A 23,668-nucleotide genomic window follows, 5' to 3' on the forward strand; every position below is an offset into this window, starting at 1 on the left:
TCCAAACAAAGACATAAAACGCAGCAAAGACATGCTACTCTTTTTTTTTAAAATTTATTTGAATGAGAGCCTGTGCTGCACAGCGCAGGCAGGGGTTAGTCCCCACAGTGCTGCATGATTATGAAACCAGTGCAGTCATGTGATGTCTTCTCTCATCATCATCATGACAAGTTGGAAGTCTGACCTTCCGCCAGCACACAGTTTGCCATGCAGGGATTGAAGATTGCAATACAGCAGCAGTGCACTTGAGGCTACACTAGGGGCGGAGTTTGACCTCTCAAGTCTCAAAACATCACTAATCCGCGTCGGACATTCTGGTACAGGCCATCATCGGCCCCGTTTTACAAAAAAAAAAAAAAAGGCGGGGGGACTAATTCCAGTGAAATAACACTGTCCTGCGTTGAGTGCGCTATCAAGCAGGGAAGCAGGGGCTCGGGCTGCCGCTCGTGTGCGTGTCGGAGGGGTTGGGAATGCTGCACAGAGAGTGCGTTACGTGGACCTATCTGCAGTCATTTCTGGGCAGTTTTATTTGCAGGATTCACCGACCAATCGTGGATTGTTTTTTTTTTTTTTTTTTTTTTTTTTTTTGCGTTGACAGCTGGACCGCTCTGCGCCTTCAGCGGAGAGGAGAGACAACTATCCGATATCCGACTCCTCTTTAAGGTGAGTGTAGAAGAGCGCTTGTTTTCCCACTGCATGAATGCAAGTTGCGGCATATTTATAATACAGTGGCAGACCGGGAGCTGCTCCCATATACAGTAAAATCTACAGCGTAAGGCTGTGTAACACTGGCAACGTGTCTCCTACTGTGGGAACGTCGAAGCTTTATTTATTTATTTATTTATTGGGGTGGTGGGTGTAGGGTCGGTAGGTTGTTATCGCAGGGAAACACAGGACCAAGGATCAGGTCAACAAATCCCGTTCAATAAAGGAGGATGTATGCCCTCTTCATGAACCCGACAGCAAAGATGGGCGCTTATGTACACGTATAGGCCTATACAGGCATCACATGGTGTCAGAGAGGGTTGCAATAAACACACGTGGCCACTGAAACGTTAGAATATATGATGACACTGTTGATGTTACCAACATTGACTTCAGGATGAAATTAATGTCCTGAAATCAACGTTGTTTCAGCATGTATTTCATATTGGCTATGTCACTTTTACAATAGCATTTACCAATAATATACTATTTAAAATAATAACTTATTCGCCTGTGTATAGACATGCAAATGAGGGATCTTGCACAAGTCACGATTCATTTATTTGTGTTTTGATTTTTTTTATGCATGTATGGATGTAGCTTTAAAATTAAATGTTATGTCTTTTTAAAATGTACAACCACGGAGTTATTTACTACTTTCCTTCTGTAGCCATTCATTGTAATTTCATACTATATTCATAAGAAATTAAGCTATTCCAGAGACATGAAAGGAGTAAAGTCGGATCATATAAGTAAGATACAAGAAAGTGTCTTTGGATTGTTGTTTATTTTATCTTATATCTGTATTTTATTTCGTGTTTAAGATTAAAAACAATCATAGTTTTTGAGAATTCCATAATAAAATATTTTCTCAGTATTTAAAATATTACACCTTTTTCCCCCCCTCCTCGGTCCTCAGACTTTGTCCAGTAGCATTCAATGTTGGGCAGCACATGGCTGAGGCTGCCTTGTGGCTGACAATGCTTTCCACAAACCGCTCAGGAGGTGCGTGGGGATGAAATGGTTGGAGCCCATGGCCAGACCAACTCACTATCTCCCTCATCCCAACATGTCCAACTGCAGCAAGTCTCCCCCCAACTCTGGAGAAGGTAGTTCACAGGATTCATCTGGCGTCTGACCAAATCAGTCATTTGCATTAGTGATGTAATGAACACTGTATCCAAGATCAACAGAATTTTCAAGCAGGGCCTCCATTACAGTATGCAATAAATATTATTGCTATAGGTATACTGGAGTTTAGCTGCAACTGCATTTAAATGGACAGAAATCTGGGTGGTGGTGTGTTTTGAGTTGACACTAGTTGTTTCTTTTTCAAAGTTTCATTTATAACACCACCACCAAAAAATACAATAAAATAAAATATCTATTATAATATACTATATTTAAACCTACTGAGCACCAACTATAAGTACATGGGACAAAGGCAGATGAACAAAGTATAAGGAGATAAGAATGTGTATGGTGCTAAATTGATCTAGTATTTTGTTAATTACTGATTACCTATTAAAAAGTATGGCTTAGAGTTGCATCATTACTTGGTAATAAGAACAAAAAGTAAGTCAAAAGTTGATTTGTGTAGAGAGAATAACTTTGGGAAGTTCTAATTTAAAAAGTTATTCTTTTCCTTTAGCTGCAGGCAATAATTCCATGGCATGGGTGAAGATGTTCAAAAAACCTGGAGGAGGCCTGAAGAAATCCTACCAGCCTGGGAGCATGCTGTCCCTCGCACTCACCAAAGGCCTGCTGAATGAGCCCGGCCAGAATAGCTGCTTCTTAAACAGCGCTGTTCAGGTGTGCACCATGTTTTAAATAGGTTTAGATTTCTGGGTAACTCTAACACTCTTTTTTAGATTATGTCCTTGTGTGAACACATGTGTGTGGTTGATTGGACCCCCACAGGTGCTTTGGCAGCTGGACATTTTCAGGAGAAGTCTGAGGCAGCTCTCAGGTCACTTTTGTCTCGGTGATGCCTGCATTTTTTGCGCTTTAAAGGTACATTTAGTGTTAATTCATTAAGTCATTCTTCTTTTTTTTAAATTAGTTTTGTCCAGGATTAAATTCTTGTCTGATCATACATGCAATATCTGCATCGCAAACTAATAATTAATTATGCAACTAATTATGTCTTTTTCAGAGTATATTCAGCCAGTTTCAGCAGAGCAGAGAGCGGGTGCTTCCCTCCGACAGCTTGCGTAACGCCCTTGCTGAAACTTTTAAGGATGAGCAACGCTTCCAGCTTGGGCTGATGGATGATGCTGCTGAGTGCTTTGTATGTTGACACCGTGCCTTTTGCTTTACAATCAAAAATAATCTTCAGCTCGCCTTTCCACACTAACTGAGTGTTACAGAGTATTACTGTGTTACTGAAGAAAAGAAAGAAGAAATAGGAACATTAAAAGACTGCACAAATGTTGGTACATGATCACCATAGTTACGTTTTTGAGGAGTATTAAATACACGCTTACGTGAAGTGTTACTCAGTGGTTCTCATTTACTGCGTCAACTTTTGTGTTTACAATTACGCACCTGTGCTGTGTTCTTTGTTTTGATCGTTGCCTCTGTATCTCCTCTCACACATAATAGGAGAACATCTTGGAGCGAATTCATTTACACATAGTTTCAGACACAGCGACTGATTCATGCTCATCCAAATCCTGCATCACCCATCAGAAGTTTGCAATGATGCTTTATGAACAAGTGAGTAATCTTGTAAAAAACCACTATGTGTTATTAAAAAAAAAACTACACAATAGCGTTGTCTTGTGCAAAAGAAGGGCATAATTTTAAGTTGGTCAGTTTTTTCAATTAATAAATTGAAATAATAAAAAGAGTCATATAGCTGGTTGCTTGTTAGAAATATGCATCTAACACGCTAGACTGTAAACTTGAAACAGTAGAATAATGCACAGCCTTTGTTTTGCAGTTCGTGTGTCGCTGTTGTGGTGCATCTTCAGACCCACACCCATTCACAGAATTAGTACATTATGTCTCCACTACAGCTTTATGGTAAGTACTCGATTGATAAAAAATATTGATATTGGTTGATTAAAAATTAAAAAAATCAGGCCAAAGCAGTAAACCCAATTTAAATGTCAAAATACTACCAATGCTAAAATAACTATGGTGGTTACTAGTTTTAATCAAGTCATCACATTACAAATCCAAAGCTGGTTATTATCAGCATGTCTATTGTGGTTTATTGTAGTCACAATTTTTAGTTCAAATATGTGCAAGATTGTTTCTGACTTTTTTCACCTGCACCTGACAAAAAAGAAATTCCAGCGTATTATTATCCTTCAGTGGGCTGGTTTCAGTCATTATGCAAATGTACTGTTTATAAGATTGTGGAAACCTGCAGTCAGCTGAGACTGAAGAAGTCACTTGGATGAGTGACAAAACGTTTCTCCCACAAAACGCTATGTCCAGATGAACAGAATCAACTTTTGGAGATCCAGCGTATTATCTCTAAATTGAAACGTATTTTTTTTCATATGTTTTCAATATTTTGAATTAGTGAGTCTCAGACCTAACCATAATTTCAAATTATTAAGTTGAAATTTAAAGACAATAACCAAAAAGTTTGACTTTGACAGCCAAAAAGAAGCATTTCAGTGGCAGAAACAAACTTCCATCAATTTTTCACACAATCTTAATGATGTGAGAAATCAATAATAGTGTCTTTGCTAGAGTTGGATGTCTCAAAACTGGTCTTGAGACCGGTCTCGAGACCACTTTAACGTGGTCTTGGACTGGTCTTGTCTTGGTCTTGACGTACTTTGGTCTCGGTCTTGTGTTGGTCTCTCGGGAGATTTGGAGTCAACAGTATCCATGACACACAACGTAACGTTTGATAACGTGTCACGCGCAAAAGTATCAGCTCTAAGAGCCGTGCTTAGAGAGTGCTTTGTAGTGAATCAGAAGAGTCGACTCCCATTGAGCAAGAGCCGGCTCCTCACTTAATTTCCTTTCGCTGCTCAGCTCTCACACAGTGGCTCAGCTATGCTCCAAGACTAGACTAGACTAGACTTGGCTGTAGCTCAGGTGGCAGAGCAGGTCAGCCACTAATCAGAAGGTCGGTGGTTCGATCCCAGGCTGCCTCCTGGCTGCATGCCAAATATCCTTGGGCAAGATACTAACCCCATGTTTGCCTACTGGTGGTGGTCAGAGGGCCCGATGGCGCCAGTGTCCGGCAACCTCGCCTCTGTCAGTGCGCCCCAGGGCAGCTGTGGCTACAATGTAGCTTGCCATTGCCTGTGTGTGAATGGGTGAATGACTGAATGTAGTGTAAAGCGCTTTGGGGTCCTTAGGGACTGAGTAAAGCGCTATACAAATGCAGGCCATTTACCATTTGGATTCATTTATTTCCAAGCTAGCGTTATTAAATTGAAATTAATAGATTATAAATGTTTTTGTGCTTTTAAATCATTATGGAACAAAACGTGATGGATAGAAGACATATAGCAATAAAGGTTGAACAGCTTTGCTCACTCATATTGCCACATTAATTTTAAAAGATAGTGAGGTGAAAAGCTGAACGGCTTAAAATTGTTATTTATTAAAGTAATAGTTGTTTAGAAAATGAATTTGCTTCTTTTCCACCAATGGGGGAATAAGTGCATAAAAACGTATAGATATCGACATCTGCATTAACTTGATATTAGCTAAATTTCAAACATTGCCCAAGAATTTTTACAATCAGTTTATCCCTGTTTGAAATTTTCTGTGTTAATCTTTTTGTTTCTTAAGAACCCCAAAATGGATGCTAAATAACACCCTGCTAATTATATACACCTAGTGAATGAATATATACACCTAGTGGCCACAACTCTAATGCTGGCCACTACAAACTGTTGTACCATAAAGATAAAAAATGTTTAGTAGTGACTGATCTTGTCTAAAATCAGTACTAATATACTAATGATAACAAAACTGAATATGTCTTGATCCATATTTGCTTTACTCACTTTCAGAGGTTGGTGAAGCTCCCATTTCAACAACATTAAATATTAAACAGTTATCATAACTGTTAACTTAACCAACGTACACATTAATGTTAGCTGTTTAACTATTAGCAATCCCCCAATAACCACTAAGGCAGCAGCTAGCGGCTGTGGTTAAAGATAAAACAGCAATATTCATGTGGGAGCGAGGAAGCGAACCTTATCAGTCCTGCCTATGTTTATTATTAATAGGCAACCTTAATTATCAGGATAACACTAAAAACGAATTTGACAAAAAATCACAATTTGAAACTGAGAGAAGTCTACATCAGTTACATAGAAACATTGGCAGCCTACCTTACAAAGCCCCCCTGATCAGCAGTATATAGTGCCGTCACCTGAAGCACAGCACTACTTCAGACAATTTAAAAATATGTTTTTTCCTTTTTTGCACTACCAACGAAAGTCTTAAAATATCTGTAATTTTTATCCTCATATATTTTTGTCCTGTTTCAGACAACCTAAGAATAGTGTTGTCATTGATTAATTTTGTATTTCTTTTTAATGGTAAAAAAGTGGTATCCAGTATTTTGCTGGCTATTGCTATGAAGTTTGAAATTCCAATATCGTAACGACCTCAACATTTTCCAGTCCAGTCCAGTGTCACCTACTATGGTTGCTATTGTGATTTCCTTTGTATATTTAACCTTCACTTTGTGTGTTAAAAAACAAAACACCTTCATAAACAGTTTAATGGAAAGATATTTTTACATTCTCTTTCTACTCTATGTAAGTATGAGATGTGTGTACATTCATGCAGGATTTGTGAATTTTTGAATTGTTTGCAGAGTCAATTACTCTTTCAGAGATGTATTAGATGCTTTGTTACCTGCTAAATAATTGCACAGTTTGCACAGTTTTTTAATGGGAAAGTGTTTTTATATTTCTTTAAAGGTGTCCAGCGGGGATTTTTAGCTGTAGTCTGTTATTATTATTGGATTTTATCAGTAGGTGTTTCCTGGGCTTTGCACACTCTACCTTACAAAGACAAAAAATAATAAAAATGCACAACCTCAATAATAAATAGCATAAATTATTATTATTATCTGCTTAAATTTATATCAGATTTATTGTTTGGATCATATTTTCTGATTCACACTTTTTTTTTAATGTTACACATCGAATGGGAACAAAATATTAGTTGATGCATTTTCTGTTTTTGCACCCAGCCAACAGGTTGATCGCATGTTGGGGAAGAGCGAGCGGCTAAGGTCAGACATGTTTGGAGAGTTGCTGCAGGCAGCAAACAACACAGGTGACCTCCGAAGCTGCCCGGTATGTTCCATATTTGCTGTCACTTTTCCTTTTCCTCTGGTAATATTTCTTAGAAAATCGGTGGCTCACTACCTTTTCCCTGTTTTGCTATTTAGTAAGAACATCTGTCTGAATTTAACCTTTAGCAAATGCTGATTTGTTTGACGCAGCTATAAATGAATAATTTAGGCATTCAGTTTAACAGTTAGTATGATACTTTAAAATGGACACAAAAATGACTGTTGCAACTGTGCAGAGTACACTCTGTGCTTTCTGCTGCGACACTGCACTTGAAGCGACCGGAAGGAGACGATGCCAGACTAGTGTTAGGATATAAATAGCGGTAAGGGCTTATCCACTGTTTTTCTCTCATCTGTATTTGCTACCGCTGTCTTCTTTTCAGTGTGCATCAGTTAAGGCACAGTGCTGTGTTCCCTTAAACCCGTACTCTTCCCATGCTCTCTGGCTGCTTTATGCCTTTGCAATATTCTGATGATGATATTTAAGTCACTTTAATTTCCTTTCAGTTTATTTCATCTTTTTGTTTATACCTCAAAAAGACACAACCTATGACTCTGACATTTGGGGAAATTTGCTTAAAAGAAGTTAGTAAGAAAAGTTCACGTTTGCTTTTTTTTAATCTGTGTTTCCAACAGTGAGATTGGTTCAGTGAGAGTTATATAAGCAGAACAGCTAGCCTCAATCAAATTGTAAAACAATTCAAAACTTTCAACCACATTGTAAGTGTTTTATTTACACACGGTCATTTCATTGTTTTATTGTGCGCCTTGTTTATTCATTGTTGTCTTGTTTATTTAATGCCTTTATTACTTTGAGTGAAGAACTTTGCCATTTTCCTTACCAGTGTCTGCTTCTTTGTTTTTATTGGTTGTTGTTTTAAAGTATTTTGCAAATTCGGTAAAGTGCTTTATAAACAACTTTATCACTAAAAAACTAATTACAAAACATCCAACAGAGTGGGTTTTTCTCAGAGTTAGAAAAGACAGCATATTTGCCTAAACTAGTAGCCCATTAGAAAGGCACATTTCCCATTACTGCATAACTTAAAGGCAAACATATTTTTTTTTTTCAAATAGAAAGATTATATAGTTTTACTGGACTTTACTGGACAATTAAAAATTGCTATGCCCAGTTGTTTTTATCCTTAAATGCATTATTTGTTATGCAGAGTAACTGTGGTCAGAGCATCAAGATCCGTCGCGTCCTAATGAACTGTCCAGAGATTGTGACGATTGGATTTGTATGGGACGCCGAGCAGTCTGATCTTACAGATGATGTTATTAAGTCCCTTAGCCCCCGTTTGAACCTGTGTGGGGTAAGACCAAGTGAAAGGCTGAATTGAGTCACCAGTAACCTGATAACAAATGGAATTCCATTAGATTATTATAGATAAAAAACATTGTACTTTTTGCACTTTTGTCCAGTGTGTTAAAAGACTTGTTACAAATGTACATATCGAAAGATATTTGTCAATTTTATCATTTAATATCATATATATGAAGGTCAGCATGCTGTAATCTTTAAACTGGCCACGGAAGTCACACAAATAACTGATATTTTCATAGGATTTAGAATCTGGCACAAAACCATCAAACTTCAATTTGATCTCTTTCAGCTTTTCAACCGAGTCACTGATGAAAATGCTAAACGGAGTGAGCTACATCTGGTGGGGATGATCTGTTTTGCGAGTAAACATTACTCAGCTTTTGCCTATCACACCAAATCTTCAAAGTGGATGTTTTTCGACGATGCTACTGTGAAAGAGGTTAGGATGTCTGCCATTAATCCGCCTTACCCCTTTTCAAAAGTGTATTACCTACTACTGTGTTACATGCTCTAACTCAGTTATTTTCACCTTTTTTTCAGATTGGGTCCAAATGGAAAGATGTTGCTTCTAAATGTATTAGAGGACATTTCCAGCCGCTTCTTTTATTTTACACCAACCCCGAGGGCAGTCCTGTATCTAATGAAGATGCACCAAGGCAGACCACCATGTGTCCCCGCTACAAAGCCCAAGTAAACGGTGACATGAACGGTAAGACAGCCTTCCACTTATTATAACTTCTCAAAAAACAAAACAAAACACCCAGCTCACCCCTGCAGGCGGTTTATGCTTCAAGCTCGGGTCCTCTACCAGAGGCCTGGGAGCTTGAGGGTCCTGCGCAGTATCTTAGCTGTTCCCAGGACTGCGCTCTTCTGGACAGAGATCTCCGATGTTGTTCCCGGGATCTGCTGGAGCCACTCGCCTAGCTTGGGAGTCACCGCACCTAGTGCTCCGATTACCACGGGGACCACCGTTACCTTCACCCTCCACATCTTCTCGAGCTCTTCTCTGAGCCCTTGGTATTTCTCCAGCTTCTCGTGTTCCTTCTTCCTGATATTGCTGTCATTCGGAACCACTACATCGATCACTACGGCCGTCTTCTTCTGTTTGTCTACCACCACTATGTCCGGTTGGTTAGCCACCACCATTTTGTCCGTCTGTATCTGGAAGTCCCACAAGATCTTAGCTCGGTCATTCTCCACCACCCTTGGGGGCATCTCCCATTTTGACCTCGGGACTTCCAGGCCATACTCGGCACAGATGTTCCTGTACACTATGCCGGTCACTTGGTTATGGCGTTCCATGTATGCCTTGCCTGCTAGCATCTTGCACCCTGATGTTATGTGGTGGATTGTCTCTGGGGCATCTTTACACAGCCTGCACCTGGGGTCTTGCTTGGTGTGATAGACCCCAGCCTCAATGGATCTTGTACTCAGAGCTTGTTCTTGTGCTGCCATGATTAGTGCCTCTGTGCTGTCTTTCAGTCCAGCTTTGTCCAGCCACTGGTAGGATTTCTGGATATCAGCCACCTCCTCTATCTGTCGGTGGTACATACCGTGCAGGGGCCTGTCCTTCCATGATGGTTCCTCGTCTCCCTCCTCTTTCTTGGGTTTTTGCTGCCTGAGGTATTCACTGAGCACTCAGTCAGTTGGGGCCATCATAAGCTGATCTACAATACGGCAGCAGTGATCAGTGAGATGCTTGTCTATAAGTTGAACAGCCACAAGGAGCAGTACCCTCCATGGAGAAGGAGGCTAGAGGGCAAGATCAAAGTAGTACGGAGGGAGGTTAGCCAACTAACTGAGTTGGAGAAAGGTGCGACAAAGAAGGTGCATAAAAAATACAGCAAGCTGTCCATACCTGAGGCCTTGGAAACTGCCAAGCAAAGACTCACAGCCTTGGCCAGCCGCTTGAGGAGGTACACCAGAGAGATAGAAGGCAGGAGAATAAACCAGCTTTTCTCCACAGAACCAGCAAAGGTGTACTCTCAGTGGCAAGGGAACAATAAGAGAACAGCACCACCAAGGCTGGAGAAGGAGCAATACTGGAAGAGCATATGGGAGAAGGACGCAACCCATAACGGCAATGCTCAGTGGCTAGTGGATCTGAGGGCAGACCATAGCAACCTCCCTGAACAGGGTCCAGTAACCATCACAGTGGCAGACATCCAAGCAAGGGTCTCTAGTATGAAGAGTTGGACCAGGCCACAACATGGTTCACGCCTACTGGCTGAAGAAGCTGACTGCACTCCACGAGCGTCTGGCAGCACAAATGAACCAGCTGCTAGTTGACGAGAGAGAATGGCTAACCGAAGGTCGGACGGTCCTGATCCCCAAGGACCCCAAGAAGGGACCGGTCCCCTCCAACTACCGACCAATAACCTGCCTCAGTACTACATGGAAGCTCCTGTCAGGCATCATATCGGCTAAGATGAACAGGCACATGGGTCAATACATGAGCGGGACACAGAAAGGAATTGGCAAGAATACCAGAGGCGCAAAACAGTTACAAGTACCTGGGGATCCCGCAGGCGAATGGGAACCATGAAGAGGCAGCTAGGAAAGCTGCAACCACCAAGTACCTGCAGAGGGTCAGGCAAGTCCTGTGGAGTCAGCTGAACTGTAAGAACAAGATCCGGGCTATCAACACGTACGCCCTCCCCGTTATCAGGTACCCAGCTGGTATAATAAGTTGGCCAAAGGAGGAGATAGAAGCCACTGACATAAAGACAAGAAAGCTCCTTACCATGTATGGAGGGTTTCACCCCAAGTCCAGCACCCTGAGGCTGTACGCTAAGCGGAAGGAAGGGGGCCGGGGACTGGTGAGTGTCAGCACCACAGTCCAGGATGAGACAAAAGATAACTTCTCATATATATATATATATATATGCGTATATTTAATATATACACACATATATATAAAGGCGATAATCCACAATATATATCAGGTGTGATGTCTTTTTACTGTGAACTATATTTTCCCACTCTAAACATGTTCAACTCTGCCTCAGAAATGCTTGTATTTATGGTTTGAATAGTATAGACCTACTTTCTGTTCATTCCTTCATTTTTCTACATCAAGATCGTTTGGTTATACATTAATGCCAAAAATCAGTTATCCTGCATTTACTAACTTGAGAAAGTAAATAATGTATTAATGATTATTGGATTGTTGGCAAATACTGTCAATAAATCCATGAGATTAAATAATGGCCTACCCCGAGTCAGATTAGGGATAATCTACAGTTAAGTCCTGATTACTACCTGTAATTATTCAAAGCATTAAATGTTTATGTTTTACTTCCTCAAGTGCAAAACTGCTGTTTACATAAAAAGACAAATAAAAGAAAATTCACAGTGAGCAGCACTTCTGTGGGACAAATTGCCCTGTTGATATCAGAGGTCAGAGGACTGTTTCAAGCTAACAGGAAGACATTAGTCGATGAAATAATCACAAATTTCATCCAAGGCAGAAAAGTATCTAAAAATCTAAGAACAGGAGCTCAAGGGTTCAGTTTGCGCAGGCTCACCAAAATTGGACATTTTGCCTGATCTAACGAGTCTTGATTTTGGCTGCAACATTCAGATGGTAGGCTCAGAATTTGATGTAAATGACATGAAAGCAGTGAACCATCATTGTGGTGGTGTAATAGTGTAGGGGATATTATGTGGCACACTTTTTGGACCCCTTAGCACCAAATGTACCCATCACTGTACCCATCCTCTTATGGCTACCTCCGCTACATTCCATGTCCCAAAGCTCAAATCACTGAAAACTGGCTTCTTGAACAGTAAATTAAGTTCACTATACTCAAATGGCCTCCACAGTCACCAGATCTCAATCTAGTAAAGCACAGGAGATTCATGATAAATGACCATAAAACTTTTTGTGACTTCAGATTGGACATACAAACTTTCCAAAAAGGAATGGTGGTTTTACTGAAACACTAGTGTGAAAAGAATGAGGTAATATTAGGCAGCTAATATCTGGATGAGTCTTAACTGATTCTTCACACTATAAAATGGGGTATGTGAAATTTCACACATGTGCGCACACATTCACAAACTCAAATGTTCTCTCATATAGCATAGAGTGAAGTTAATTCCCACTCACACAGGAGACAACAATTCATGGCTCTGACTTCTGATTGTGTAAAGATGCCTCCATATCAACTCTATCTGATTAATGTAATAAGTGCCTAATACATGCTGTGGAGTGGGATGCACAGTTTTTTTTGTATAAACAAGAGGAGAAAGAATAGAAAAATTGTGGGATCCTGACACTTGATGTGATCTGTGTATATTTTAGCATCTTGTATTTTATCAGTGATATTCAAATGCCAGTGTGAGGCTATTTTTTTAAAGTAAGGTAACACATATGTAACTCTATAATAGTGGACCCTGGATTATTTAAAAAAAAACAATGATTCATGTTATTACGTTTACAAATGCCTTAACTACGGTAACTGCAGTAGCTTGCTAACAGACAGCTAACATTAGCGTTCTAAAAGCTACCTGGACATACAGCAAGGAGTAAAATAATCCTCTGACATAGTAATACATAATAATTTTAGCCAGCTAAAGGAATTTTGTTTCTTTGAATTTTGCTTTAGTTACATAATGTTGGGCTCAGTGTTCTTTTCAGAGTAAGATGCAGTGTGCTCTCTCTGTTAGCTTAGATTAAAAAAGTACTGTGTGTTTTTTACTGTGTGCGTATGATTTATCTAAGCAAACCTTACACTTACACAATGAGTTTTGTGCAACAATAGGGTTTAGTGTCCACCAGGCTGCAATCACAGAGATTATCCTTGGCTTGTCCGGGAACTTAAAGTGAAATGAAGCTGCGACATAAGAGAGCATGATAGGGATCAGAATGCTGATCCATTCCAATTTGTCTAGTAATTTCTTTTCCAAAAAGCCCAGTCTGTTTCAGCATTTGAATTGTCTTTCTGAAAGTATCATCAGGTAAAATTTAACAGTATGACAATAGTATGACAGTGGTGATTTCAGTCAATCACAAATTACAGTTATGGTTTCCGTCAGGGTGATGCCGTTAAACCTCAGGCGGAAAGATTGTCCTCTATGTGCTGGCTTGAACTTGACATGAGGATGATGCCTCTGTTGCACGCAGATTACCACCCACGCCTTGCTCCCTAATCCCCGCTCCTGTGGCCAAACGCACTCATGCCCCTGCTCCACAGTTCTCACTCCTCCCCTGGACATTTCTGACATTTGCCTCCATTAATTTCTAAGCTTGGGGTTTTGGCAATGGCACCTTTCCTGTTTAGATGGATTGTTTTGCTTTAATGTGGAGCCCAGATACTTTGGCATGGGACAGGATTTTTGTTTTTATGACATTCAAAGTAAGTCGTTGATGCATTTGCTTCACACTCAGATGGCTCAGTTTTTTATTTATTATCCTTTCATTGAATGTAATCATATTTTGCCTGTTGTCCTGTTAATTTGATGTGCAGTTTTTAGGAGTGAGTTTTCAGTCCTGTACAGTACTTTATGCTCATTCAAACTAAAGCAGCAAACCAAGAAATGTTTTGTGGTTTAATGCTTTCGTTACAAATTTGCTCTATCATTTCAAGACACAAGATAAAATTTGCTTTATTAAATTAAACAGCACTTTGCTGCATATACTGTTTAGTATGCTTGGAACAGTCGATGTCCTTCAATGCCAACATTGGGCTGCATGAACAGTATATGACAGTTTACTCACTGCTCTTACTCACCACTTTTGTAACATCCAGCTTTGCATACACACAGCATTATGCAATATTTCACCTCATGTTTCAGATAATCCTCACAATATTTCCTTCACTGCCATATAAATATTTGTAGTGTAATAATTGTATTATGTTTTAATGTAGATCTTATAATAAAAGGCAAGGCAAGGCAAGTTTATTTGTATAGCACTATTCAACAACAAGGTGGTTCAAAGTGCTTTACAGAGACATTAGAAACAAAAACAAATAAAAAGCATGATTTAAAATTGATTAAAACAAGCAAGCAAACAAACAAACAAACTAAATAACAAACAAACAAACAAACAAAACAGTATGTAAAATCAAAACAGATAAAATCAGAGCAATAGATAAAATCAGTAGTTAAAATGTAAGTTTTGAAGTTTAAGCTTAAAAGTGTGGATTTGGTGCTTTATTCAAATGCAGCTGAGAATAGGTGAGTCTTCAACCTGGATTTAAATAAACTGAGTGTTTCAGCTGATCTGAGGCTTTCTGGGAGTTTGTTCCAGATATAAGGAGCATAAAAGCTGAATGCAGCTTCTCCGTTTTTACTTTTTAAAAAGTAAAAATGAAACCTCTGCTTAAAGCGCAGTACACATACAAAGAAAGAGACAGTGCTGCAAAAAGCAAAGTAACTAAGAGAAGAGCTGAGTTACAAAAGTAAAAGACAGTGGAAGGTGATCATGCTCATTAAAAAGCCAGATGTTCACAGTTCACATCAGCACTGTTTCTCACAGTGACCCGTTTGCTACAAAAGGCAAAGAAACACCACAGGGTGGGCAGCCATGGCAGCAATTGTGTATTTTACCAAAGTTAATGATGCAGCATATGTTCCTTGTTTTGTCTCTTTCCCCGTTGGCAAGAAGCAACGGCAGAATGGTGCATCTACTGTGTACTTTATATGGACTATGATTTAATAATGAAAGTAGCCCTTCTAACATTTTCTCATGCAATACCGTTTACTTGATTCATAACTAATTCTTATAAGTATATGGCACAGGAAAAAATGCAAAAGGAGTCACTCTAAGAGTAAATCATAGCCCATGGATGAATTTACAGCCACTAATTTTGCAAACAGATTAACACTGCTGTCTTATCATGAGATTCAGGGTGTAACAAGACCACAAGGCAACCAGTTTTTGCTTAACCAGACAAAGTTTCCAATTGCTGTTGAATAAGTGTTTGCACAGGATTTCACATCTTATGGATCAAAAAATGATATTGAGGTTTTGTGAGATTCATGACTGCTAACTACGTCATGTTGACTTGTCTGCCCACTTTGGACATGTGACAGTCATAATGACGATCATAGATTAAGTGAATAGCCCAGAGGGCTAAATCATGCAGGCCTAAAAACTGGTCCTAGCAACCATGTGTATTTCCTGAGTAATTGGCAAAAACCTCTTTAAGATTGCTTTGGTTACCCATAGTTTGCATTGAGCACACTGACACACCGGCAGATGTTCCCCGGCTACTCTTCGAGCTGTATTGAAACATTTGCTTTCAAAATCAATGTTGCATCTTCTGGAACATGTAGACTGCAGTAGATTAGTAGATTGTGAGTGCTTGCAGACAATGCAGACATTTTCCACAGGCGACTGTAGCCATTTGGTAACAATCAAACCACTGACAAGCAGCACTCTCTTGCGACCAGTTTCACCTAGTAATAGCCGACAAAATCCAGAAACCACTTGCTAACCAGTTCCGGGATTTACACTTTTCTCCCGCTGTCGGTGGTTGTTTTACAACCAATATGGACGTTCGATCAATGTGACCATGATGTCAAATGAGAAACATCTGTAGTCACTGGCCACTGGCTACATCCCCAGCGTCCTGGCAGAAATAAAAAGATAGAGTACATTACTCAAAGTTAGAATGCACATTTGAGTGTGTGCTCTTATTGTCTCTTTGCCAAAATATTTGTGATGCTGGAGAGTTGTGGTTACGTCATACATAATGTTGGTCAAAAGCACAATAATGTCTTTTGTATAGACTGTAGTCTTGAGTTAAAATATATACAAATCTTTAGAGTTTTTCATTTTACTTGTTATTTCTTTCTTTCTTTCTTTTCTTAAATTTGGGCCATGGGAACTAACCCTGCTAAAGGTAGTTTATGGCTCAAAGTAAATATTTAGCACTCATTTAGTTGTTCGAGAGCCAGAAATATTCCAAATTCTTTGTCAAAAACAGTATAATTTCTGTGTTGTAGAGAAACCACAGTCCTGTCATTTGATTAATTTATTTTCCCCAACAGTAAAACATCCTCTTGGCAGTCCTAACAAATTTCAGGAAACTTTCATGGAGAATTTGCAGAGGCCAGGTGAAACATCAAAAAAAGACAGAGGTCATCGAAGAACTGAACCATCACAAAACAAAGGTAGAGGGCTGTGTGCATATAGCACATGTTCTCTAGTTATAAGGGTAGCAGTGTAAATCTGGGAGGAGAAAGACAAATTTGCAGACTGCATGGGCTCTACATGCGATATTCTGCAAATAATCTGTGTTCACTGTTCTTAGATATGACGCATGCAAGACCTTCATCTCCACCAGAGAATGGTCCAGGGCCTCCTGTGGAAAAATCAAAAAGCTATCCACGTAATGAGAAGCCGTCAAACCATTCAAGCAGAGGATCTCAGGAGCCACATGGACAGTCCTTTAGTGCACAGAGTGGTGGACATAGTCGGAAAACTAATAATTTCCCAGGTCACAATGACCAGGATGGCACCCATGACCAATGGGAAAAAGGTGGGAGTGGAGGAAGTCGCAATAAGTCTAAGTGTACTTGGAGACCTATTCGGGAGGTGTTAAATGTGGACACGGTATTGAATGAACTAGAGCAGCGGCATCAGCAGCAACATGACAGCCCGCGGTGTAGTAAGCCTCCATCACACGAGAGGGTGCACCCAGAACAAAACCGAGATCGCGAGCGGGAATATGTCCGAACCAGAGAGGATCGGAAACAGAAATGTTTAATGACAATTTATGAGGACGAGCAGCGGCTTGAGACTGAGAGCCACAGCTCTGTAGAGTCAGAAAGCCGAGCAAATTACCAGAGGGGCAGCAAACTAAAGGGGGGCCCAAAGACTCTTCTACGTAGTGATACCTGGACCATTCAAAGGACAGAGTCTGGTTATGAGAGCAGTGATAGACTCAGCAGTGGCTCCACCAATCCTGATTCTCCTGGGGTCGATGGCTTTGCTGTTAAAGACCAGAGATCAACAGCGGAGGTACCGCTGCAAAGGTAAGACTCAGCTGATGACTATGACAGATACTGTCATTTTAATTTTACCTGCGGCAAATCGCCAGCATGCTGTGTTCATAAATAGTTTATTTAATAGGCAACATCATAAGATCTCTAGAAATAGAGTAAGATTTAAGTGAATCTTTTGTTATGAATTTTCTCATTAAAATAGTACATGTGACAAAAGGACATTTTGATGACCCAGAACACTTTGGCCCAGAAATCACATTTTCAGATATCTTTTTCTAAAAGCACCAATAAGCCTGTGTTAACAATGACAAAAAATAGTTTTGTATATGTTCAAAATGTATTTTAAGGCCTATCTTTTCCTGGAAAACCAAAAGAGGTTTATGACTCATCCTGCACTGTGAAATGTGTACTATGTGTGAATCTAAGAAGACAATTTCTTCTTGATTCAGCTCGTTACCATGGCATTAATACACTATGGATAAAAACCTTCATTAATAAACATGTTGAGAATATGTCAAGTTCTTGTCAATGACAATAACTAGCATTTCTATTTGCGTTACAATGTAAACAGAAAAAAACAAACAAACTTGTGTTGTCCATCTTTTTAGCTTATGTGTTTTAAAAATGCTGCTCTGCACATTTTAGTTTCATAGTCACGCGCACTCTTGTTTTCCTTTTGCGACTATGGTTATTTTAAGAGAGCTGGATATATTCTGCCACTTGCTAATTTTTTCCACTTATCCACTGGTCACGTTTTGTGTTGTGGACAAAACACCTTAAAAACCTTTGATAGGACACAGGATATTTTTCCATTCTTTTTTTGTTCTCTGACATTTTATATTTATAAAAGTTTCCCAGAAGCTAAAAAAGGGAGGTTTATTTTAATACTCTATTCCCATGTACACTTTAAAGGGTGAGTGTGTGGAGGACGCCAGCAGCAGACACAGAAATGCACATATATCTACAATACATAAGCAGACCTGGAAGCTATAAAACAGTTTTGGCTGTATATTTAACAAGGAATTATTAATCACTGAAAGCCATATTTGAGTGGTTTTCAGTCTAAATCTTGTTCAGATGGCACTTTTCATTACTCAGTATGTTTTGATTGGTTGTTTTGTGTGTGTGTGGAGAAGCAGTCACACTGTGAGAATTTGGTCCTAAATTTGTTTGTGTTCACCAAGGCTCCAAATCACCCATCAGTTAATGACTTTATTTGACATGAATATTGATTGTTTAAAGGTCACATTCAACCCAAAATTGAATGGTTAAAAAGGACTTTAAAGTTTAAAAAGAAATGCATGTGTAAATGCTCTCTAAATTTGCAGTCTGTACACGGAGATATTAAAATATGAACGTGCCTCATGCAAGTAAAAGCAAACTATTAAAATACTTGTATTTAAGTATGTAATTATATTGAGTAAAAGGTATTTAAGGTAGGAAATCATCTGTTTTTTGTAAATTAATATTATGAAAAATTTAATAAAATTTCTCCATAATTGTTCAATTTGCAGTTTGTAAGTCTTTGTCAGTGAGTATGGTTTATAAACAGAGAGTACCGATACACACAGGTACATTTTAGGGAGGATTCATAATATAATAAGCACCTTTAGGAATAATAATTATTTAATAAAAACTGCATTTTTTTACAGCCTATTGAGTACTGCATTTAGTCACTATCATATTACAAAGGTATCCTTGAAATATCATGAATGTTATTGATGATGGTACTCATCAAAGCATTATTTTTGTAATGGTCTGAAGGAATGTAGCAATTAATAATCAGTTTTAACTTGGTAATAACGATAGATATTTTCAGTGGTTGGTTATTTACCTTAGATGTCTTTTGAAAATAAAAATACTTTAAATGAAAGAGTACCATGGACTACTACTGTTTTCAGCCTTTTTATGCACATTTTTGTCATTTTGTTGAACAATATATGGTATAGCTAGAGAACTACATGAAAGTTTGAATGTAATGTAAGAATTAAAAGCAATCATACGTTTTTACAGGCTCGACAATATATTGGGTCAACTAGACAAGATTCAAAACAACTGTTATACAGTCAATTCCATCTAACGTCAATTCTAGTCATTAGAGTCTCAGTAGACCTTGAATATGTCTTTGGTGCTGCCATACTACTGGTATTATCTGGATTGATGTGCAGTATTTATTGCCAGAAAAAGAGTAAAAGTTTGATGCTTCAGGGTTTTTTTTATGCTGGCTCTGTATTAAACTTGGAAACACACTCAGTTGCTGTCTTTTATTTTCAGCCAGCAGCACCAAAAAGGAGGCGATGCAAAATCTAGTATAATGTCCTCACCTCCACACAATGGTAAGTTCCACGATTTTATAGGCTTCCTGAGGTTTTCGTGGCACAGTAAAATAATTAGCTGGTAATAAATGTAGTGTGTGAAGTAACCACAGCGCAGTGCGTAATTGTAACCTGCTATTAGTAATTTTCAGTTTTTGGTAAAATGTTAACATGCATGTACTTGTATGTAACAGCCTTATTCTATGTAACAAGTCCACTTTATATAACAGGTATGCATGGAAACATACGTTGTGGGTGGATGTAATTATCCCTCCACAAACAAAGTCATATCTGCTTTAAAAACACGATGTGGATGTTTTAAATGTAGATTTTGCCATAAAAGAAGCAAAAAAAGGATAACATGTAAAAAAAAAAAAAATTAAAGTAATATAATGTGACATTTGAAACAGGACTTTGGTCTCAGTTATATGTTTTAAAATATTTGCAATACTTACATGAAAAGATTTACAAGGAAAAAAGAAACTTAGATTAGATCTTTCAAAAGTTCATCTTTTTTTCTTTCTTTCTTTCTTTAACCGAATTTCCCAGAGGAACCCACCCGAGGGATTAATAAAGTTCTATCTTCTTCAACCTGTCTTGTATAGGCTATGTTGAGTTTGGACTGGCTTATTTAACCTCTTCACCCAGTCAGTCCTGCACAGGCATTAATCTGATGATAATCCCACAAAGCTTGTTCAGATAGCACAGCTGGACGTGGCTGCCGGCATTGTCATAAATATCTTTCTGTTGCATGCTGTACTTAGGAGTGTGCTGCACTCAATACTTAATCAAGGCTATGTGCATTCAGAGCCAGTGTTTCCAACCAACAGCTAGAGCTTTTATCCTTGCATGGACCTCTCCAGGGCAACAGCGAAGAAAAAAATAACACATCTATTTTTAAAGGGAAGGAATTCAGCACCACACTGCCTCTTGCTGCGCTGGTGCATGGAGGGAGCTTGCTGACTGATTCATCCAGCTGTGTGAAAGTCTTGTGAGATTAACTTGCTGCTGCTGCCACCTTGTGTCCTGAGAGGGCAACAGCCTTGATGTCAGACAGATGATTTTCTCCCAGCTGCCTTCTTAGTTTAGACTTTTGATTAGCCTGTGATTTTCCATGTCTTACTATTTGTTTTGCTCTTCTTGTGTAATAATAGTAATAATAAACCTTATAAAAAGATGGATTTATCTTTTTTGGATGTTTCCTGTTTTATTCAGTTTACTGCTTTGTTTTGATCCTGTTTTTTTGTTTTGTTTTGTTTTATAGGCAAACATCAACCCAAACCTCAGGGAAAGAACCATGATCAAGTTTCACATTCACATCAAAAGAGCAGTCCATGTTCGAGGTTGTTTCTTGTTGTTTCTCTTGAATTACATAAAAATGGCTTTAGTTTTTAAAAAATAGTTCAAGTTGATGGACTTAATCCACCTGTATATATAGGGATGACTTGCACTGTGGTTATAGTGTGTAATGGGTCATATTGGATAAATTAACAAATCGCATAATTAGTATAAACTGAGAACACAGACAGAGAGCTAAATGAAATGGAAGAGGAGACCTAAAGGATGGAGCCAGAAAGTCAACACTGTGATTCTAAAACTCAGTTTACCTCTGGAAACTTGTTATGTTCCTACAATCAATGCCCTCCACATCAAAAATAGATGTGTGCATAACTACTAGAAGAGATTTTTGTAGCACTGCTGTCATGGAAACTTTAGTTTCTCCTCCCCAAACTTCAGCTGACAAAAAAAGCAAACCAGACCAGATGCTGAGCTTCCTTCCTGAACATTTCTGGACATTTCATTCATTGAAAATCAGTGATACCTGAGAAAAAGTACAGTTGTATAATATATCTTTAAAAAAATACATGTGACATGTCAGAGTAGTTTGGATTACGGTGATTAGGCCAGCCAGCAAGTTGTAGATCTTGGATGTTTGAAAAGTTGTCGGAAACTTGCGCTGCTTCAGTTTGCACCCCAAAATGTGTTGTTTTGCATAAATCCAAGTTATTACACTGAAATGTAATATAGCAATAATATATAGCAAAATGCTTTAAGACAATATACATGAATTTTAAGTTTTTACATCTTAATTAATTTCCTCTTTTTCTGTAGACGGAAATCAAAGTACACGTCTAGTACCTCCAGAAAAGCAGGGTCTTCTGAGAGGATCTCGTCTGGCTCGGACAGCAGGCAGAGTGAGCAGCAGGAGATGACAAACTGTAGAGGGCACACTGGAGAAAGTACAAACCTGAGGCACATTACAAAAACCAGCAGCTCAGAATGGAACAGCTCTGATGATCTTGCTCTCTCTGAGCCAGAGGATAGAGAAAGCACTTACCTCTCCAGTAACAGCGAGGCCACAGCCTCTGATTCTCAGTGTCCCCATATAAGCCTGCCATACCACCCTCCCAGCAATGTGACGGCAGAACCTCTTCAACTGAACAGCCAGCGTCAGCTTGGTACAACAGGGTTGCCTCACCTTCGACCCAGCCAACGGACTCCTCACCAAGGGGAAACAGGCCACCCAGTGTTTCGTCCCAGGATGCTCCAAGAACCTTTTCCATCAAGTCCTCGTCTTTCGTCTACATCTTACGTCAGTCCTCACAGAAAGCCCGACATGTCGGGCCTCCGAACCTTCTCAGATGCAAGCTCCAAGTCAGGGTCTGACCCAGAAAGGAGTACCCCATCATCGTGTGAAAGCGAGGAAAGAGCAGCTGGATGCAGGATGGAACAGGCAGTGCCTGCTCAAGAGGTTTCTCTGACAACATACTTCAATGTGGATAACTGCATGACGGAAACATACCGTCTCAAGTACCACAACCAGAGGCCTCTTGTCCTCTCTGCCACGGTGCCACGGACAACGGTTGCAAGTGAGCGGAGAGATAACAGTGATACACATTCACAAGATGTGCCAAAAGCCAGACCGGAAACAAGTAAGCCTCCAAACAAAACCAGTAAGTTACTGGAAAGGACAAAATGACAATATCGTATTGTTTTCTTTGTTGCTGTGTCAGTGACACGTGACTGTTGTAAAAACAAGGGTTTTTTTTAAAGGAAACTCTTTTTTTTTCCTTCACAGGCCATAATAGCAATAAACCCACTGCAAAATGGAACCCAGTGACAGCCAAAGGACTGGATGAACGTGGTTTTTTATGAGTGTAACTTGGTAAGTTTTGTTTACATGGATGGGCAGTATTAACTGGATGCCAAAGAGTTTACAGAATGGAAATATGTCAGGAAGCCACGGCACCTCCAAACCGAGACGAACTTATTTATGCAAGCCTGTCACATAAATAAAACCTATTTCTAAATGCTGTTGTGTATGACTTGACGGATTATCAACGTTCACGTGTATCTTCATTTGTTTTGTAGCGTTGCTGCACGAAGATTTCGTTTCAACAAAACCCTGTTTTCAGTTTGCACTAAGAAGTTTTTTTAGGGTTAGATCGTTCTTTTTTATGTCTGTTTTAAAATATTTGTATTTTAGTGCACATATTTTATTTGTGCACTAGTGCTGCAGAAATTAAACTATACAAATATATTTAGGGTAAGGCAAAAGAGATTAAGGTGAATCACAGATGATGTGCTGTGGTCTGTATGGTAAAAGAATTGAGTGTGATCACAAATAAGAGCATGCTATCATGAAAAGATATGCTAAAGATACATTATCTGATTATGATGTCATTCTACACAACATAATAACATCAAAGGTTGGCCTCATCGATAACAGGTTAAAGGCAGTTAATCTAATTACCCCTGTCAAAGGAGTAAGATCGGAAAAGTATTCATGATTTCTGAGCACCTTACGAGTTTTATGCACATTTTGGAGGCTTTAGGTCACCAGAGGACAGACACCGTAACAGTGACTCTTATTTATTTACTGAGGTGTTCTAAGTGTTATCAGTTATCAGTTATTTTACAACATTATTCTGTTAATGAATGACTGTGGGCTGCCCCATACCAGTCAGTCTTTTGATGTAAAAAAAAGAAAAAAAGTGTACTGGAAAAGATGATCGATTGTTCATTTACTTGAGAAAACCACCCCCAGTAAAGGTCAATTTTATGTCA

At 39.1% G+C, this 23,668-nt stretch overlaps 1 protein-coding gene across 3 annotated transcripts; it reads left to right on the top strand.

Annotated features, from left to right (window-relative positions):
* Positions 1 to 130: 130 nt before the first annotated feature.
* On the top strand, positions 131 to 23,668 carry usp53b (ubiquitin specific peptidase 53b). 3 transcript variants are annotated; one of them, XM_082536793.1, is made up of 17 exons: positions 131 to 663; positions 1,625 to 1,814; positions 2,357 to 2,517; positions 2,626 to 2,718; positions 2,861 to 2,995; positions 3,310 to 3,423; positions 3,650 to 3,732; positions 6,896 to 7,001; positions 8,170 to 8,316; positions 8,617 to 8,766; positions 8,868 to 9,036; positions 16,329 to 16,451; positions 16,592 to 17,315; positions 19,560 to 19,621; positions 20,865 to 20,943; positions 21,713 to 22,554; positions 22,680 to 23,668. In XM_082536793.1, the coding sequence occupies exons 2-17, from the start codon at positions 1,721 to 1,723 to the stop codon at positions 22,754 to 22,756; spliced, it is 3,159 nt and encodes a 1,052-aa protein (XP_082392919.1). In that variant the 5' UTR covers positions 131 to 663; positions 1,625 to 1,720; the 3' UTR covers positions 22,757 to 23,668. The 3 variants fall into 3 exon arrangements, with proteins under 3 accessions (XP_082392919.1, XP_082392920.1, XP_082392921.1); XM_082536794.1 differs by having other exon boundaries at positions 21,713 to 22,533; XM_082536795.1 differs by lacking the exon at positions 8,170 to 8,316.

Source organism: Aulonocara stuartgranti (assembly GCF_965226115.1).
Source record: "Aulonocara stuartgranti genome assembly, chromosome: 6".
Classification (NCBI taxonomy): Eukaryota; Metazoa; Chordata; class Actinopteri; order Cichliformes; family Cichlidae; genus Aulonocara; species Aulonocara stuartgranti.

Excerpts from the sequence above, each read along its gene's own strand:
- usp53b (XM_082536793.1), top strand. The coding sequence starts at position 1,721 with ATGAAATGGTTGGAGCCCATGGCCAGACCAACTCACTATCTCCCTCAT. Across the intron at positions 3,424-3,649 it reads CAATGATGCTTTATGAACAA|TTCGTGTGTCGCTGTTGTGG; the intron begins GTGAGTAATCTT and ends TTTGTTTTGCAG. Across the intron at positions 9,037-16,328 it reads AGTAAACGGTGACATGAACG|TAAAACATCCTCTTGGCAGT; the intron begins GTAAGACAGCCT and ends TTTCCCCAACAG.